This window comes from Fundulus heteroclitus, chromosome 24 (genome assembly GCF_011125445.2).
Source record: "Fundulus heteroclitus isolate FHET01 chromosome 24, MU-UCD_Fhet_4.1, whole genome shotgun sequence".
NCBI lineage: Eukaryota > Metazoa > Chordata > Actinopteri > Cyprinodontiformes > Fundulidae > Fundulus > Fundulus heteroclitus.
This window is the reverse complement of record NC_046384.1, coordinates 13,821,300-13,841,788: the sequence shown is the minus strand read 5'-3', so window position 1 is coordinate 13,841,788 and position 20,489 is coordinate 13,821,300. Positions and strand designations below refer to the sequence as shown.

Genomic DNA, 20,489 nt, shown 5'->3' with positions numbered 1-20,489 from the left:
TTTCTGCTGGAACCTCACACTGCACCCTTGCAAGTTTTCCAGCAAATTGTGGCTTGCATCTTGCCATTTTACACCTTTTCATGTTTTATTTGGATTTATGCTGCTGTTTAACATCATCCAGACACAGGAAGAAATCCCCCAACTATTGCTAAACCAAATCTAATGCTGCAAACTAATATTTCTCTCTGCATAAAACCTCCATTCATACCCCTTAAAGCTGCAGGTGTTTCTAGGGTCTCTACAAGCTTTCAACATCCAGAGTGTATTAAGCTTCGTATTTTCTCTCATCACATCTGACCGGCTTTCCATCCCCACGTTATGATCCTGCCACGGCCATGCTTCACCTTGTTGATGGCATTTTCCAAGTGATCTGCAACGTTCATGTTCTGCAACACACGGCCTTTTGCATGCAGGCCCAAAATGTCAGCGTTGCATTCAAAGGGAGAAAAACAGAGAGTCACATTAACATCCTAGCAAGAAGCCGCTTTATTCTTTCCTTTTATGATATTTTCTTCTTCTCTTTTCGGAGTTTTCAGAGTCAGTGGGGCTGATTTCACATAAACGGACAACTTTTTAGATTCCTGCATGTAAAAATAGAAATAAAATCAATTAAAGCCATGTCTCTTTTGCCTTCCACTTCACAATCATTCGCTACTTTGTGTTGATCTGTCACGTAAAATCCTAATTAAACGCACTGCAGCTTTAGGTTGCAACATGACCGACCTATGAAGTATGTCCTAAATATCATACATATAGCCCATACCCAGTAAAACTGCATATATGCATGATGTAAATGTGCCGTAAGAGCCTACACGCTTAATGCTTAAGTGCCCAACTTCATACAAGACGTAATTCTTCTTATTCCGACTTGCATTGCTGTCATACACTAAAGTGTTGCTCCTAGCTGTGCAATGCCTTTTATCTCCAAGCAACCAAAAAAAAAGGAAGTGTTTCTCATTAGCATGCACTTGTTCCCCAGTGTTTCTCCGCTCTGCTTTGTCTGCTGCACATCTCCCCTCAGAGACCAAGTGATAAGGGCTGTGCATAGTGAATAAGGCATGGAAAGAGGCTATTTTTTATTGTTATTATGATTATTAAAACCTCTTAATGCAGCAGCAATAATTCCCGCTATGTGAATAAGCCGCGCTGGAACCCACAAACACCTCTAAGGGTCGGGGGAACTGCTGCACTGAAAGCGGGAAAGGGGAAACGGTAAAATAGGCCACGCCGCATGCACCGTACGTGGAGATTTGTCTCCATTTTTCTGATATTAGAAACCTCTCCAATGTCAAGAAGCAGAGATAAGTGCTGGAAAAAGATCTCCAGTTGTTTGCTTAATACCCGAGTTATTACATCGCTGCCTGGAAAATATGTTTGTGTGCATCTCCAGACTGAAACAGGGGGGTGGGGGTTTTTTTTTTGTTTTTGGAGGGAGCAGGGTGGCGAAGGTCACTTTGATGTGACTATAAAGGCACACAGCAGGCCAGTGGAAAGAGATGAAAGAAACAGAGCAGAAGTAAAATAGGCCCTGGTGGAAAAGCAAAGGAAGAAGAGACACATCTCCTGTTTTTTTTTTTTTTACTCTGCAACATATGGAGGATAATGATGCTGTATCATAAACAAGAGGTAGCCTGGGAATAGAGCAGACATCTTGCAATTAAAGTGAGCAAACAATATTTTTGAAGCTCCCCTGTGGCTCCGCAGCAGTCCGGTATGTGCAGAACCCCGTCTCTGAATTCAAAGCAGCCGCTGACTGAGCTGGTTTGTAATGAACCGCTCCTTAAATCAAGGTGTTTGCCGTTGCAGTTTTACAATGCGGCGCTTACAGATCGCCCGTTTGACGCAATCAATCTTACATGTGACCAACTTTGATGCCACCGTGCGTGATGGCACTGAGCAGTAACCAACCAGTCATTCCTAACTATAGTCATGGTGAAACTTGTTAAAAATAGGACACCCCACAGTGAGTCCAAGTCAGTAACACGCCGAGTTAGCTACTCAACAACTGATTTCTTCTTTTTTGTTGCAATTAATTGTTTCAGACTGCAATGTAAGACAAAAAGTACACTTGATTTTATAGGAGAAAAGCTATTGAAATCCACCATTTAAAACTATTATGGTTCTTCACGTGACTAATGATCTGAACAAGGTTACCACAGATCCCTGCTACCACTTCCTAGTGAGCATTTTCATTCTTTTCCTCTCCCCGAGAGTTTAACGAAGCTGTCGTTATAATTTGTGGTAAGATAAACATTGATCCTCATCCAGTCTAGTGGCCAGTGGCATAAAGAAAAGGGTCTCTGTGCCATGTTATATTTATATCCTAAACAAAAGCGAAAGTCAGGGATTACTAATTAAAAGCTCATCGACACTAATCACTTAAAGTTAAGCAGTAAAAGAGAGCTTAATTTAAAGCTATAAATCTGTTTACATCTGTACGTTTGGCATTACTAAAATATTTCTGACCCCAACTGTTTGTTGTTTGCTTAAATATGTTTTAATGTATGCCTAAACTGTCACAATTTACAGCATATCTCTGCAGCCGGGACCTCTCACCCTCTTGGCTTCATGCAGTAGCCTGCCCCCTTTAGGCTCAGCAGTGTACTGCATCTTAATCACCCTCTACTGAAACAAGTATGCATCATCCCTCTTGTTTAAACTGGTGAGAAACTAATATTTATCACCATGTTGTGTCTGTTCCCCTCCTCCCCAAAACAGAATTATGAAGATAATAAAACCTTCTGTCACTGTGGCTGCTTTGTTGAGCAAAAACACCTCTATGTTTCTGCGAAACTTTACTTGACGCCTCCTCTCTGTCTGGCAACACTGTTGTTCCATAATGCAGCTGAAAGTGTTTTGATGATTGAGCTGTTATTGCCACTGAAGTGAAAAAAAAAATACAGAGAGGAGTGGGAAGACGGCAGGCAGACACCAGATGTTCCTATACAGTCCGAGGAAACCGCGCGGCAGAGGGCAGATTTGGGTAAGCGGTACGCTAAAGTATGGGTTAGTGCGTAACTATTACCCCTGCCAGGGCATGCCCATGACTTGGGTGGCCTATCAGGAATGTGACAATTGGAGGGAGTCAAGAAACTGCAGAGGATGCGAGAGCTTTGTGGAGAAACAGGGAGCTCCTTCTCACTGGAAGAATGTGTAGAAAATGGAAATATCTGAAGTCAGATTACGATCCATGTGTAAATGCATGCAAATGTACTTAAAAGATAAAGATCAGTGGAGTTCAAGGGATTCCAAGGGAAAACTGGGTCACTGCAACAGCTAAGAACAGCATGACGATAAAAAAAAAATACATTAAATATGACATTTCAAGGATTAAACACACAGCAGGGAGTGTTTTAATACCAAAAAACAAATGGTATAGCCTTAAGATAAATTCCTGTGCAAAACAATCCCGTGTTGTGATGCTGTTTTTCTGTATACATCTCCTATTATTTCATCAACGCACAGCAGTGTTCATGATTGCCAGGTTATGACAGAAAAAATTTGATTTTTGTTCGCTGACGTCTCATGAAAACCTGCAACACTAAAAGACAGCCTCGATATGCAGGCTTAATGTTTCTACATTAGAATATCAGCAAAAGCTCATTTATATCAGTAATATTAGTCATAATGTGAACCCTTGTTTATAAATTAATTGCAAAGAGTGATATATTTTGTAATTATTTTAATGAATACAGTGAATATAAATAGATATTAGACCCCTTATAGTACATCCTGCATTTATTCACAAGTATACTTGAATTTTAATACCATACAGACAATAATTAATTTAGGTATAAAAAAATCCATTCTGGTCCATTATCTGGTTCACTTTATCTTAATTACAGCTTAATAATTTCAAAATTAAAACTGGATGCTGTTCATACCCCGACCTCTTGATGGCAATAGCGCATCTAATACGATCCTTGGTATGTGTAGAATATGCATCAATAGGCAATTCCGGTAAAATGGTCTAAAATGTGTAAGATTATTATTAATACGGAATTGTTGGCCTCCTGAAACCTATGTCCAATACCGTACAGTATCTTTTGTCCACATTTCAACAACTTTTTTTCCCTACACTAAACTTTCCAGAAATATGCTTTGATACTATACCCTTTAGCAATTATATTTTGTGGCTTACCCTACTTCTAGAGCAGGAGTTCCCAAAGTGAGAGGATCACAAGATCTTTCAAATGATGATCCAAATGTCTTACTTTACAATGTTATACTATGTTAATATAGCAATTGCATGCATTTAAGCGTGTAAAATTCTTGAAAATTATTCATGGCCAATAATTAATTTTATTTAATCTACAATGACTGTCATCAATTTTTTTGTAGAAGTTATGACATAATGTTATGAAAACAGGGTCAAAATGTTATGAGAACAAAGTCACACAGTCATTTGTACAATTGATTCAAAGTCCTGATACTAATAATAATGTGATGCTGATGTGGTAAAAAGATTTTCTTATTTGAGAAACGGATACCAAAGTATAATTTTACAAGATCCTCAACATTCCTAAGTTTTAAACCAGGGGGGCAGACAGTGTTGTTCTGTAAGAGTTAACGTGAAATTACTACTGGATTCTCATAATTCCTAAATGGGGTCACCAGTCTCTGGCACTTGTATTTTGGGGGATGCAGGCTGAAAAGTTTGGCAAGCCCTGTTCTGGAGGAGTGTCATTAGCTAAAAAAATAAATCCATCTATGATTGAGAACCATTTTTGTGTTGAAATCCAATTTTAAAAAGTTTCATGTCACTCTTGTTTGATCAAGAGTTTTGGATGAAATCAATTAAATAAATCCGTTGATGATATTCTAATTTATAGAGATGCACCTGTACCTAATCTTAATCTGGGCTAACTGGTTAGCTCTGAAGCAACGAGTGTCTGTGCTGAGAGAGAGAGGCCAAAAGTTGAGGCGCACGAACCAGAATCAAACCTGCAACCAATTCTGCGGAGGTGTGACGGGAAGGAGATGGTGTGAGCCGTTGAAAGAGCAGAGGAGTGTGTTAGGAGAAGAAAGAGAGGAAGAGTTATCAGTCATGCTGTCAGTCTGTGGGGCAGGCTCTGATAAGAGAGGCGATATGCAGCCACGGCTGGTATCTCTCTCCCCTCGCCGTCTCTCCATCGCACACTCACACAAACATGCAGCTGGGGAGAGAAAGAACCCTGTTGTGTTCTCCTCCACCGCCCACGAGTGAACTCGGCACAGGTGTGCCGAGGTGAGGATTTGGACTGCGCGACAGCCATTTGTCGGCTGTGCTTTACAGCGGAGACGGGAGAGAGAATGCAGACGGTGAGAGCTGTGGAACAGAGCCTGGTGCATTAAAACCACGCGTTTGATTTCACTGGAGCAGCCTCTGACACAGAGAAATGCATGTTTAGTCATACTGTTTGTTTTTTGGTGGGTGTTTTCATAATTTTTTTTATATTAAGATGTGATTATGTAGCCTTTTAAACCTGAACCTTTCAACATGAAACAGACACAAGAATCCCCACAGTATGATGCTGCCACTACAATGCCTTCGCTGAGGGTTTTTTTTTATGCATTTAAAACCTTTAGCACTACTTTCTTTTGGTCTTGCACACAAAACACCTATAAAAACATTTCTGCAATAGATACCAACGTATCCTAATAGAGGCTCCCTCTCAGGTCAGCCTCTATTAGCCGTGCGTTGACCCAATATTTTGAGGGTTGTAAGCTGAACAGGGTAGGGGGGGGGCTGATGTTGACAAATGGAAAAGGAGAGTATCAAATGACCCTCGGGGACTAAGAGGGGAGGGGAGGGGAACAGAAAGTAGCCCACTGTTGCATGAAGGCTTCACACGGCCTGTTTTTTCTCCCCGTCTCTCCTTATCTCTGGGAAAGGGTCGAAGGGAGGTTAAGCAAAGATCACTTTTGCTCATCAAAAAGCGTTTAATCAGAAGCGTTCTGGACACCTAACGCGGCGCAGGCATGCAGCAGAACGCACATGTCTGGCGTGGAATCTCACAAGCATGGGTAAATCCAGAAAAGAGTCCATGGCAGAGTGGCGTATGCCAACAGAAAGACCCCCCCCTCTCTCTCTCTCCCCGCCCAGAGGCTCAGATTAACCAATCTCATTGATGTCTGACAGTCGTCCCATCCTTTGGGCTGGAGATAGGCTTAAAAATGACTGACAAGCTGCAAGAAAGCAGAAAGTTGATTTGGCGGTGGCGGTAGGGGGGTGGAAGCAGCCGGGGGGGGGGAGAGTTGACCGAGGTGACAGACGGTGACATGCAGACCCCGTCACACAACCTTCTGTCAAGGGCACCGGGGGTCACTTTGTCGAGAGACGCTTACATCTCAGGACTTCCTTGATCCAGCGAGGAAGAAGATGAAAGCTGCTCGGAAAAGCAGAACTCCACCAATTCTGCGAGCGTCACGATTGATTTCCTTCACCGCGAGAGCCCGGGGTAAAAGATCCTCTGAAACAATTGCGTCGCCTCAGAAGGTTTCCCATGAGTCCTGACCTTTAGGAATGCACCTAGCTTGTTCCAAATAAAGATGCCAGCGAGGCTACATGCAGTCATTATACAGCCAGCCCACTACATTACAAGGTAATACAAGCCACAGGCAGGGCGCATGGACTGGACGCTGCAGAGGCCTTTCTCAGCAGATTATTTTGGGCTCACTACTGTGTCATTACACGGCTTCCCCGCTCTGTGTTTAGGCCGGCTGATTGCAGGGCTGCGACTGGGCTGGGCTGAGGTGCGCTCTCTCTCTCTCTCCCTCTCGCTGGTGGGTTGAGGGCCCTGACATTGAATCGGTTGTTTGATGTGTTTTTCGTGGTGAAAGGCGGCCATGTGCCATGCCTCCTCCCTTTTCTCGCTCTTTCGAAGATGCAGCAGCTAGTCATACCCTCGTTTTGTCTTGATACAACCACAAAGCTCGTATCTGATTAGGATTTTATGTAATACTTGAACTAGTGGGTCGGACAAAGAGAGCAATAATCAGAGAAGCAACTAAGAGGTCCATTGTGACTCCTACCAATCCGACCCTTATGAAAGAAAGCTACATAAGATCCTACTCACTCCACATCGGGGATGCAGCAAGCATGTCGATAAAACCAGAACTAAACTTTTTTGTTTTAATGCAAAAAGTCATGTGATTAAGATAAGATAAGATAAGATAAGATAGTCTTTATTGATCTCACAATGGAGAAATTCACTCGTCACATCGGCTCATACAAGAAGGTGCAGAGTAGGGAAGGTGCATTCAATTATATACAGTGAATCTTCATATATACAATGGATCAGAAAGAATACCAAAAAAAAAATACAAAAAAGGAAATAGGAATGGGCATATGATGTCTCATTTACATTCTTAGTGGTCTATATATATATATATATATATATATATATATATATATATATATATATATATATATATATATATATATAAACATATCTATATACTCAAATATATACATATATCCATGCGCCTACTTACATACGCACCTACGCGTATGTATGTGCATATACATTGTATACATTTGTACATACATCCATGTGGGCTGACTTATGTTCAGGTGATGATAGCAGCAGAAGTCACTACATCAGGGTTATTGCACGGGTTGTAGGACAGTGTATTAAATAGATTATTGCACCTTGGTTATTGCACATTAATTGTTACAGTTATGGTCACAGTTGCAGTTATAGTGCAGCATTGTAAAATCTTATAGCAGCAGGAATAAATGACCTGCGGTAGCGCTCCTTTTTACAGACAGGATGTCTAAGTCTGTCACTAAAGGAGCTGCTCAGCTCCTCTACAGTCTGGTGCAGCGGGTGGAAGGTGTTGTCCTTGATGGATGTGAACTTGGACAACACCCTCCTCTCAGCCACTTCCTCCACAGAGTCCAGAGGGCAGCCCAGGACAGAAGTGGCCTTCCTCACCAGCTTGTTCAGTCTCTTTCTGTCCCGCTCTGTGCCGCCAGGAGCCCAGCAGACGACAGCGTAGAGGAGGGCTGAGGCCACCACAGAGTCATAAAAAGTTTTTAGCAGAGGCCTGCTCACTCCAAAGGACCTCAGCCTCCTCAGGAGGTGGAGCCGGCTCTGACCCTTCTTATACAGAGCATCAGTGTTATGAGTCCAGTCCAGTTTATTGTTGACGTGAACACCCAGGTATTTGAAACTCTCCACAGTTTCTATGTCCTGCCCCTGGATGTTCACAGGTGAGTGAGGTGGGGGTCTTCTCCTGAAGTCGATCACCATCTCCTTGGTCTTACTGGTGTTTAAGCACAGATGGTTCTTCTCACACCAGTCCACAAAGTCAATGATGACCGACCGGTACTCCAGCTCGTTCCCCTCAGACACACAGCCCACAATGGCCGAGTCGTCGGAGAACTTCTGAAGGTGGCAGCTGTCCGTGTTGTAGGTGAAGTCCGAGGTGTAGAGGGTGAAGAGAAACGGAGACAGGACGGTGCCCTGGGGGGCCCCGGTGCTGCAGAGTGCCACCTCTGACTGACAGCCGTGCAGCCGCACGTACTGAGGGCGGTCAGTGAGGTAGTCCATGGTCCAGTCAGCCAGATGTTTGTCCACCCCAGCGTCCTCCAGCTTCCCCCTCAGTAGCACCGGTCTGATGGTGTTGAAAGCGCTGGAGAAGTCAAAGAACATGACTCTCACAGCGCTCCCGGTGGTCTCCAGGTGGGTGAGCGCCCGCTGCAGCAGGTAGATGATGGCGTCCTCTACTCCGATGTTGGGCTGGTAGGCAAACTGCAGCGGGTCCAGGGTGGGGCTCACCATGGTGCGAAGGTGAGCTAGGATGAGGCGCTCCATGGTCTTCATCAGGTGGGAGGTCAGGGAGACTGGTCTGAAGTCGGCCGGTTCCCTGGCGTGCGGCGTTTTGGGAACCGGTACCACACAGGAGGTCTTCCACAGGGTGGGCACCACCCCCAGGCTGAGGCTCAGGTTGTAGATGTAGCTGAGGACCTCACAGAGCTCATCTGCACAGGTCCTCAGCAGCCTGGGGGGGATGCCGTCCGGTCCAGAGGCTTTCCTTTGTTTCAGCCTCGTCAGCTGTCCTCTCACCTGCATTGGTGTGATTGTGAGGGGGGAGGAAGGTAGGGCTGAAGGTGTGGATGGGTCAGTCGTTGATCGGAGTGGCGGTGGGGGGGATGGTAGATCTCTGGAGCGCTGGTGGTTGGAGACATGTGGAGAGTTGACGGCAGGAAGGGGGCCAGTGTGGGGGGAGTCGAACCGAGTGAAGAATGAGTTCAACTCATCTGCAGTCTTGGTGTCTCCATCTGCAGCCCTGCTGGTCCTCTGCCCGAAGCCGGAGATGTTCTTCAGACCTCTCCACACATCCCTGACGTTGTTCTGTGCCAGCTGCTCCTCCATCTTCTTCCCATAGTCCTTCTTTGCTGCCCTGATCTTCCACTGGAGCTCCCGCTGGACTCTACGCTGCTCCTCTCTGTCCCCTGAGTAGAAAGCCCTCTTCTTCTGGTTCAGGAGGACTTTCAGCTCAGGGGTCACCCAGCGGGGGTTGTTTGGAAAGCATCGTAGCCGTCGTGTTGGCACGATGCTCTCCACACAGAAGTTCATGTAGTCAGTGATGCATTCAGTCAGGCTGTTGATGTCCTCTCCATGAGAGCTTTGAAACATGCTCCAGTCTGTGGTTCTGAAACAGTCCTTAAAGAAAACTATCAGTGTGTGTCAGCCTGAACAAACCACTCCCTTGGTGGCACACAGTGGTGGCAGCATCATGCTGTGGGAATGCTTATTTTCAGCACGGATAGGGAAACTCCTGAGAGTCGATTGGTAGAGAAGATAAATACAGATCAATACAGCTTCACCTTCCAGCAGGAAAATAATACAGTCATAGTGTCAAAGGAAGAGTTATCATATTGGATAAAATGGCCTAGTCAAAGTGTAAAAAAATTGGCTAGGCCTTTTTGGACACGTCGGTCCATCATGATTGGTTATATAACATGTGGCGACACACGACATGTCAGAGGATATATGTTCACATTGTTTCAAAAATAAATATAAAGTGCTGTACCCTAGATGGAAGAGACCCAAGCAGAAGAAATAAAACCTATGATACCAATGCTTACAGTAGATAATGTATAAGTTACAGTATATTCAGTTGATCTGAGTGGCTCAGTAGATAGAAAGTAACAAAACTTGTGTTCAAACACGAAGTTTCACTTAAAAGTGTAACTCACCACATTGTAAAAGCATGACCCCAACCCCAAACAAACTTTAAAATATGGCACCAGAGTGGGCGGTTTCAGAATACCCTGATGGGCGGGGCTAAATTTGGGGAGGAGCGTTAGGGGGGTTTGCGAGGCTGTGGTCAGGATGAGGGAAAGTGGCCAGGGCGTCACTGGTTTTCGCCACAGATCGGCCTTTTGAGGTGTCTTGTTGAACGATAAACAGGAAAGGGGATTTCCATTGGGGGAAAAAAGCCAAGCCCAAATAATTGACTTCACGTTCCAAAACCAACCCCAAAGGAGAACTCAACCCGCAACTCACGACAAGTGACTTTAGAGAAAAATAAGCCCGAAGTTGCTTATAATAAGCAGACCTGGCAACAATGGTGTGACTCGGATGCTTTTAAACCCGAAAGCGGGGCCATGATGACGTAAGCATTTGAACCAATAGGAAAATTCAACTGCAATAGCCACCGTCCAACCCTAAGAGGGCAGCACTAAGATGGTTTCAAGACAAATATAAGGCGCTTTCAGACACAAGTCCCAGTAATTTACTGGGACCATATTCTCGGGTCCAACAAGAATTTTGTCTGTCAAAACAGCTGATTAGCAACAACAAACAATACCGCTGGTTCTTACAGTGGTTAGTAGCGAAGCTTTATGAAAACTACAGAAGAACTACAACTTCAGTACATTTCTCAGTCAGAGAAGCGACTTGCGGTCATCAGGGGAAGAACTAAAGGAAGACTACGAACGTCTTATGTAATCACGCGACGCATGCCTAAACCAGGAATGTAACGGTGTTATTCACTCTAGAGCGGTCCCGCTAAATTGGAAGATATGATACTCAGTTTTACCCGGTAAACGAGTTCTGGCTTTATACACACATAACCCTGGCCTGGTAAATTACAGTAAATTACTGGGTAAGGTTGTAAGTTTTACAGAACAACACAAGTTCACATGAAAAAGAAAATGCACACTAATATTAAAGTAGCACCCTTAGGCCCAGTTTATCTGAAGAATGAAGTTGATTTTGTGGCGAGTTACGCTTTAAACTACATAGGTGTGTCTCTCTGGTGCATTTTTGGATAAAACAAGTCAGTTCTTCATTCACTGAAGTTAATTATGGTGGGTAGAGCAGCCAGACCTTTCACTCAGAGTAAACACACTTTAAACTAATATTACTCAAGTAAAAGTAGAAAGTACGCTGTAGTAAAACTACTCGTATTTTTTTTTTACCAACAGTTACCCACCTCTACCAGAGATTAATCATCAATTTTGGCAAAGCAATGCTTCACTAATCCTACATTATAATATTAAAAACATTTAGGGTTAGGGTTAAAGTCTACTCACAGCATTGTTTGATGTCACTAATAATAGCGCAGCTCTGCTAACAAGGACAGCACGAACTCATGTCGCTATAGACATCCTAAAAACGTGATTTTACTACATATTGACATATATTTTCTATTAGTAAAAATAACATTTCTGCTGGTCCTGTCAGAAGAATCAGCCCCTGGAGAAGTTGGGGTCCCTTGTTTCACCAAGACATGGTTTTATCTCGCCTTTAGCTGTGGAAGAGTTCCTATCTGTGGCATCTTATGGGGGACAGGGGCTGTGTGCGTGTTGGGGAGGGGGGTGGGGGGTGGGGGGGCGTGCCGCGCTCCCTCTATCTCTCTCTCTCCCAGTAAACGGTGAGGGACGGGAGTGAGTGAGAGGGGGGGGGACTGAGAAGGCGGAGCCCGGGCGCCGTGACTGTAACGCGATAGCTCCTCGGCTCATAAGAGCGATCACTCACACTCCCGCTGTACACACAGTTCGCAGGCAGACCCGGGACGCGCGTCGGAGCGGAGCGCAGCGCAGGTTTTGCGGAGAGCAGCGCGGCATGAGCGGTCCGTCAGAGAGGAGAGACTCTTCTTTTCTACTGATTATTTCTTAGTTTGGCTTCTTGACACGTTGAGTCCGACTCGTGGATCGCGGTGAGAGGCTCCAGATCGCTGCAGGAGAAGCGGCACCCGCGTGCGTAAAATACGCAGGGAAGGCAGAGGAGGAGGTACCCGGACAGCGGAGCCCGTGTCGGAACTTGACGGAACTTTTCACTCCTATCCAGCGGGATTCGGCCGAGGCGGATGTGGACTTTGGCGTTTTTCGGCAACTGCGGCGCTTAAATCCCATTAAAGTGGAAACATCAGACAATTTAAAGCTTTCCCACGTTTATTTTTTTATTTCTTTGCCAGCTCCAAGATGGATTTTCCCTCCCCGCTGATTGGATTTTTAATAACACTGTGTCATTTAGGATGTGGAGTCGGAGGACAGGACGGTGAGTCTGAGTCCCTTCAGATCGTCACATTTAAACTATTATTTCCAGAGTTTAGGGGCCATGCGTTTCGAAGCATTTCATCCCACCCAAACATCTGACATAATGTGAAATCCACGAACCATTTTCCTCTCTTCTCTCCGTATCTGGTAAAAAACGGGCTGCAGAAATAGTTCTCTTTTGGTGACCGTACATCTAAAGCCAAACAGACAGATTTGCAGTCAAGCCAGGCAAATATTTTCTAACTGATTACCTGATACGGTTTGATAAATTAGAAAGAAGCGGAAACAATCATGCCCCGGACGCACTGAAACCATCAGCCAGCTGATAGGAAAACGGGAAGCGTTTCAAAGTCCGGACACTTCCCGTCCATCTCCTTGTTTTGTTTCCCTTGATTTGTTCTAATTAATAATCAGAAATAACAAACAAACCAATTCCCTTGATTAAAACGCCCTTCCAATTAGGACGGGAGGACATGCTTTTAGAGTGAGGGCTGGACTTCTATGTAACCTGCAATTTTGTGCTGGTGGCCAAGAAAGTGCGTAAAAGCCACCCTTTGATTGTAGGATTTGACGCATGCATCAAGGTCTTCATTAGCGACCACCACTCTCTCTCTCTCTCCCCAGTAGCTCCTGGTGCCTTGGCGGGTACAGGCAAGAGGTGCACCGCCGAGCCTCGGTGCGCTCTCGGTAGTCAGATAACAATAAAAACACCAGGCTGTGGTCAGAGCTGGATTTAGGGAGTTATGCGCCCCAGTGCTGGGGTTGGAAGCTGCCTGTGACGGCTTCCAGCTGAAGGGGGCTCCTTGGCGAATAATCAGATAATAAAAACAAGAGGTTGTAGTCAGGGGGCGGATTTAGGAGGACACGAGCCTTTTTTGACTACAGTCGGGTTTGAAGCTATGAAGTTTCTTTTAAGCGTGGAATTGGAAACGACTTCAAGGGTTTTAGATCTTTTCCACAGTATTGTCCAAACAATCTTTGTAGTTACCCCCCTCTCCAAAGCTCAGCCTTTATTAGCGCTCACCATCATCCCCATTTTATTTTGCTGAAGAAAACCATCCCTGAAACTCCCACCTCCGTCTTTCACTTTGGGTAACATGCTCAGATTGATGGGCAGGTTAGTTTTTTTTTGGCCACACTTGGCAGCAGGTGATGATTTGTAAAAAAGGACCTGCATACAAATACAGTTCCCCTGTTCCTGCTGAAGAAAATCACCAAAATACATGAAAAAGAACAAAGGATGCGTATAAAACAAGTGTTTAAAAGCGTCCTATACTGTTACAGCCCGACCAACTTGGACTGAAAGGGTTAGAGTTAGGGTTCAAATAGTTGCGTAAAACATCCCGCAGATATGAGCTTAAAAGGTTTCTTTGGACACTTTTATAAAGTGTTTGCAAAACATCCATTTCTGGAAAAGAAGGGGGGGGGGGGGTGTAATGGTCTGCTCAGTCCGGCCCAGGTTGTAGGGCTCTTATATGGTGCCGCATTGTATTCGGAGGGTTCGTCACGCTTGGAAGTGACACCAGCAGTAGAATGGGAAGCTCATCCCTAACAGTCTGGCTGCTCATGCATTCGGGAGTTGAAGGGATTTCCTTTTAGCCACGGTGCGCCTTGTATGCGTTTAAAATATAATTTGCAGTACCAGAGTGTTGTTTTCATGTGGGTTTGGGAGAAGTCAGGAGTGTCTCATGATCCAACGGTGACAGTTTAACCCCTTCCTCTCCTCGCTTCCTTTGGGCGCATCCTTCCTCTTTTTTTAAAGCATATTGTTTCGAGCAGCCCTTCTGTATCTGTATGTTTGCTGCACATGATCAGAGACAGATGCGGGTCTCTTGGCAGTGCGATCTCTCCTCCCCTCTCTCTCTCTCGCTTACTCTCTCCTTCTCCTGCCAAGACACTGCACCACATGTCCCCTGCCTCAAGAGCCACATTACAGCCAGAGACTGACAGAGAGCGGAGCAGACAGGGGAGGGAATGGGAGAGCGTGCCGAGGGGACAGAAAGGAAGGAGAGAGCATGCCATCCACTAAACCGCAGCAAGAAAGCAACAAGCAGTAGGAGAGGCTTGGGGAGCAGATCCAGGGTGGGTGTGGAGGAGGGGGGGGGGGGGGGGGGGGGAGTTGTGCTTCAAACAGAGGGAACATCAAAGCGTGCAGGGGTCACAGAGTCAAAAATGGCACTGGACAGAGGGAACAGATCGTAGTGAGGGTTACGAGGCGACACCACCATCTGGGGGTGATGCAGCTAAAGTGGGGGGGGGGGAAACCAGAGCTCTGCAGAAAAGAAAGATCTGGAGCTTGTTTTTTTGGCTCCGAACTGTTACGAAAACCAAGCTCGCTGTAGTCGGATCAGAAGTTCTGGCTTTGATGACAGTTCAGTGGGCTCTTTTTTTTTTTTAATGTTTTGGAGCAAACCGATGCTGGCCCCCGAGGCGCGTTGGGATTTTTTTCTCAGCGCTGAGAAGGAATCTAAATAGAAGAGCTCCGTTATTACATTTGTGTGCCTCTCCGTCTAAAGCGGGGAGATTTCCACTCTCTTTGTACTGTAATCACAATAGTTTGACTCGGTGATACATGCATTAATTACGGCTCTCCGTAAACATTAATATGCAGGCCGTTAAGCAGCTTATTTGCATGTTTATTGAGTGGGCGGCTGTGCATCCTCTGGATAGCTGTCGTTCAGGGGTGGATGTCTGTTTGTTTAAGCTTTCAAAACCTGATAGAAGAAATAGTCTGAAAATTCTTCACAAAAAATGTCTAAAAATCAACATTCTTGCATTATTACATGGATCTTTTATACAATGACTAAACAACAGACGTGTCAAATTCTAATCAAAATGTTTCTTTAAGTCTTAATGAAGCTTTACATGTATTGCAGTTTCAGTTTAATCAAGGAATGCATTAACAGCCTGTTTTAAAGGTGCGCCACGGCATGCAAATTGGATTTAAGTCCAGACTTTGACTAGGCCACTTCAAAACCTTCCTTCATTTTGTTCTATTTTCTAATCATTCAAAAGTGTTGCTGTTCTTTTGATTATTCCTGCTACTTAAGTTCTCTTGACGGTCGAACATTGTCCTTCGGGATTTTCCGATAGAGAGCAGAAGTCTTGGTTCCATCAAACATGGCAAAAAGCAGTCCAGAGCGTCATACTACCATCATGCTCATCTCTAAGTAGGAGGCTCTTTTTTTTGAGATGCTCTGTTGGTTTTAGCTCATATGTGACACTCATCTTCCAAAAAGTTCTTCTTCTGGTTTTTGTCACTCCACAGAGTATTTCTCCAAAAGTCTTGAGGATCATCGAGATGTTTTTAGATAAATCTGAGACGGGCCTTTGTGTTCTTTTTGATCTTACCGTAGAACTCATCTTGAATGCCATTTGCAACTAGTTTCTTTATAGCTAACTTTAACCGAGGCAAATAAGGCCTGCAGTGCTTTAGATGTTCTAGGTTCTATTTTTTGTACCTCTTAGTTGAATCGTTGACGCTCTCTTGAAGGGATTTTTGGTAGGTCAGGCACTCCTCCATCACTCCTCCATGTTTTCTCCATTCATGTTCAACTGGTTCGCTGGATTTCCAAAGCCTTAGAAATAGTTTGACATTGCGTAAAGTTTTCCAGACTGATGGAAGTCAAGAATCAATTTTGATCTTGGCATGCTGTGTTGCTTTTTTTTTTTAGATTGTTAGCCTACTTCGTGTTGCCAGACAGGTACTACTTAATTAATTAAGTTCTTCTAAAGGTTGTGAAGTACAGAGGCCTGGGTGTGGCTACTCAAATTGAACTCAAATAAAAAATAGTTACAATTACAATTATGAGAAAACACACATGCTTGTCAAACTTGTTTTTTTTCCTCCAGACGACAAGGTGCTGCAGGCCTTGCTGAAAAGCTAGTGGCATCAGAGAAATCTGTATGAAAAGTATCTGTGGCCTAATATGCTTCATTTAGATTTTTTTTATTGCATCTTAATTGGTTTTATGCTCATCTTCCTCTCGTAGCCCTTTGTTTTTTTTTTCACCCACCTCCCGAAGCCTTTGCATTTTGATCCGGCTGGCCTCGGCGGCTGCGGCTGCAAAAACAAGGTCACCCATTAGCATTCATAGCTGGAGACAAACGCGGCGCTCAGCTCGATACCAGCCAGGTATGGGAGTCACGGGCTGCTCACAAAGCTCCTGGAAATGGGCCACCAGGTTCGGGGTGAAATTAAAAACAGGACCCCGATAAATAAAACAAAGCTTGCTCTGTTTGTCGCATTAACCACATTGAGGGGGATGTGTGTGTGGGGGGGTCTTAACCGGAGTTCTGGGATCAGCTCAGAAAAGAAGCCGTGGGGGGTCAGCTTTGTCAAGAGACAAATTGTCGTTGAATGGATTTTGGGCTGATTTGAACACACGCGGGGTTTAAAAGGGGGAACAGTTGAGGAGTTTCGATTTGAAAGCGCAGGTTTTCTTTATTTTATTTTTATTTTATTTTTCCCCACCCAGATGGGGGAGGAAAGCTTTTTCGAGCAAAGTGCCTTAGCGGTGCAGGTTTAACTGGTGGGAGTGCACCGAGGGACGAGGAGACATGATAGGTAGACTTCCCCTGCCCCGCGCCTCTTCCTGCAGCCATCTGTTTTAGCCCGATTGATCCATTGAAGCATTGATCAGCGGGGCCAGCTCCGTGCATTTAGCTGATTAGCATGGGGCACTTATCCTGTTAGAGAGGGAGGAGGAAAGAGGAGACTCTGGGTGGTAAAGAGGATTTGGGGATTTTATCTGCTTCTGATGGGGCTTTTGTTGCCGGAGATCTTCTTTTTAAACTCATTTAGCGCTGGTTAACAAAAAAATATACTGTTGCATTCCTGGCCTGATCCCTGCTGGTATTTTTTTTTCCCCTTTACCTCCAGTGACTTTAGTGCAAAGTTATAAAACAGACGACTAAACCCAGGAAACCACCTTCAGCTCGTGGAGCAGAAAACCCACGAGGTGCAAGAAGACGTCAGGATTAAAGGATATTTATTTATATATGTATATATATATCTGCTAGCATGCAAAGAGTTTCACAGTTAAAACTCTATTTGAGTCATGCACACCTACTTCCTATTTTTGTTCAAAACTACCAAGAGGTGTGAAACAGCAATGCTGCCGGAAATCCTGACATTTAATGAATGGAAAGAAAATTCCTCTAAAAGATAAAAACGTTTGATTTGTCAAAATTTAAGAAAAATAACTTGGTTTTCCACTCTTTGCCGCTTCAAAAGGAGTCATATTCCAGAAAATATTTTGTGAAATTTCTCCCTAATTAGAACCGCCTTAGTTAAGGAGAGATGACAGCCTACAGACATTGATGTCATTTGCTCTGTACATGGTCTGGGCTCCTTTTGCATGACTTAATGTATTAATGCGGCGTGGCATGGAGGGGACCAGCCTGTGGTTCTGCTGTGGTCTTCAGGAAGCCCAGGTTTGATAGCTGCCTTCAGGTCGTCTGCGTTGTTGGTTCTGGTGTCTCTGGTGTCTAACCCAAGTCCTGCTAGTAAATAAAACCAGCATCTTCGTCAAGTTTTTCAGCCGAAGAAAGCATGATGTTCTCCTGATAGATGACTGTGGACCTAAACCCAGCGAACCAACGCCAGTAGGTGTCATGGCACCCCACATATCATGACTGACTCTGGATTCTGGACCTCTCCACAACTTGATTTCCAAATGAAAGGCAGTCTCCCCCATGACTGCAGGACATGAAACATATCTGGTTAAAAAAGGCCGATGCAATCTTCAAAACCAGAACCACGCTTCTTATACTTTTGTTAAGGCAACAGTTAACGTGATCCATAAGGATCTTCTGCTTTGGTCCGGTCCAGAGCGACGGAGATTAAAACCTTCCCCGTTACTCTTGACTGGGTGGATGAGTGCTGCCCACTCGCCCCTCGTCTTCCCTCTCTCAGGGTGATAGCACATTTTAATTAAGGTGGTGGTGGGCTGGGAAGGGTACGGGCACGGGACGGCGGGGAATGATGAAGGGCTTTATCAGCCCTTCTCCTCACTCTTGCAGCTTATCCCCAGAGTGTGAAGCCATGCTTCCCTGATAAGGCGGCTAATAGGAATACGAGCATGGACACACACGCACGCACGCTCGCGCACAAACACGGCAGGACATGAGCTAAGACATGCAGACATTTGCACATTTTCTCCGATAACGGAGATAAAGACATCTCCCGGTCCAAGTTGATGGGGAGTGACTCAAATGTGCGCGCGTGCAAAGAGCGAGTTTCCTTATTTGATTGATACAATCGGCTAAAATTAAATTGCGCCGCTGCGTCGGAAGCACGCGGTGCTTCTGCTAGACTTCAATTTTGTTTAGACGGCATGCTTCTGCGAACACATTGGGCTCCTGCGGACGCGTACGGTAACGTCATTGTTCTGGCCTAATAAGGTTTCGCCGGCTGCACGGGGTTGGGGGGTGGGGGGGGGGGAACATATGCAGCACGCGTGTGTATAAGGAGACAGATGGACTTCTCCACTAGACGAGGCAGCGTAATTCATGAGGCCCTCTGGCTGCTCCTCCTGAGTGCTTCCCCACAACTTGTTCGCACCAAAACACTCACAGGAGCTCCATCTTTATGCTTTGCTAAGTGTGAAAGATGACCAAGAAATTAAAAGAGCGCGCGCTCGTCTGTTGATATATGTCGTCGCTTCATGTCTGCACTATGTTGCCAAAAGCATTTGCTTGTATCCTATCACAGGCGTACGAACCGCAGTGACTCTTCGGCCTTTCTACGGCACATGCGTTTGTGAGGTCGGACGCCGAACTTTTCCTCTATTCCATCAAAGGTTCCCAGAAAGTTGAAAGTTGCAACATTGACCAACCTGCCCTGGCATGCCGAGGCGTTGATTTCAGTACAGTACAAAAGGGGCGGAGCCTAACTCCAGAAAAAAAAAGCAAAATGCCATAATCGCCTCTCCACGGAAAGTCACAGCTGAGTGCGGTTCTGGCGACTTCCAGGGAGCGGGTCATGAATCGTCCCCTAGCAACGAGCTTTACGCCGCGGCATCCGACGCTTTGCATTGATGCAAGGTTTAAAATGCAGCTACTCGGTCATGAAGCTGTTCTTGAGTCATGAGTTACTCCAAAGGTCTCATAAAGTGCTGTCGCTGTTGGACCGTCGTGCAACTTGTCGTCGGTGGACCCTGCTCTGAGGTACCAGTCGCTCCCAGTCGACTCCATGTTGCGAAGATCAGCTGAGGAATAATTAGCAGTGAGGAAATATCCCGGCTGGACTTATTGCACAGGCGGCATCCCGTCACTCCTCTACGGGTGTGTGTAGGAGCAGTCTGCGCGCCTCGGTGCTGGGTTTGATACCCAAGTGGCCGTGGAGGCGACTGGAACACCTTTTGTCAATACGGTGTGTGTGCTGCCCAGTGTCAGAGCGTGTGTGTGTGTGTGTGTGTGTGTGTGTGTGTGTGTGTGTGTGTGTGTGTGTGTGTGAGCTGACTGACAAAGGTTTCACAGAGGGGTCAGGGCCTACAGGGAGCAGGCACATCTTAACGAGGCTCGTCAGGTTCTCTGCATCCACCTTACCCTCTGAATTTCTCCTTCCTCATCACCTTTTCCTCCACACATCTGTCACTCACCCATCCTCTCCCATGCTCAACCCCCCCACCTCCACACTCACACACACACACACCCTCCCATCATAAATCAACCCTCCTCCTCCACCCCTTTCCGATCAATCCCTGTCTCCCTTTTTCTGCCTCAATCCGTCTTTTATCCGTCTCTCCTTACTCATCTCCCTCTTCCACCCTTTCATCCCCTCTCTCTTACTCCACCACTTTCCTCTCCACTATAATCCCTTTCTCTCCACTCTCCATCTCTCTCTCTCTCTCTCCCCACCTTCCTTGGAGGCTGCTCAATGGGCAGCTCAGAGGGAGGAAAGAAAGAAAAAAAAGTGTTGAGGCTGCAGGATTTCTCCCCGAAGGGCTTAATCTGCCGAGGCTCTGTACGCCGATAGCCTCCTGCACAC

At 45.5% G+C, this 20,489-nt stretch overlaps 1 protein-coding gene across 3 annotated transcripts in view; it reads left to right on the top strand.

Annotated features, from left to right (window-relative positions):
• Positions 1-11,953: 11,953 nt before the first annotated feature.
• The window catches only part of nrp2a (neuropilin 2a), an 82,112-nt gene continuing 73,576 nt past the window's right edge, over positions 11,954-20,489 (top strand). For 2 of the 3 annotated variants that reach the window (XM_021313389.2, XM_012857264.3), the window contains exon 1: positions 11,957-12,497. In XM_021313389.2, coding sequence (XP_021169064.2) covers positions 12,422-12,497 — 76 coding nt within the window. In that variant the 5' untranslated portion in view covers positions 11,957-12,421. Of the gene's footprint in view, positions 12,498-20,489 lie in introns of all 3 variants that reach the window. The other variant, XM_012857265.3, reaches the window with a different exon arrangement.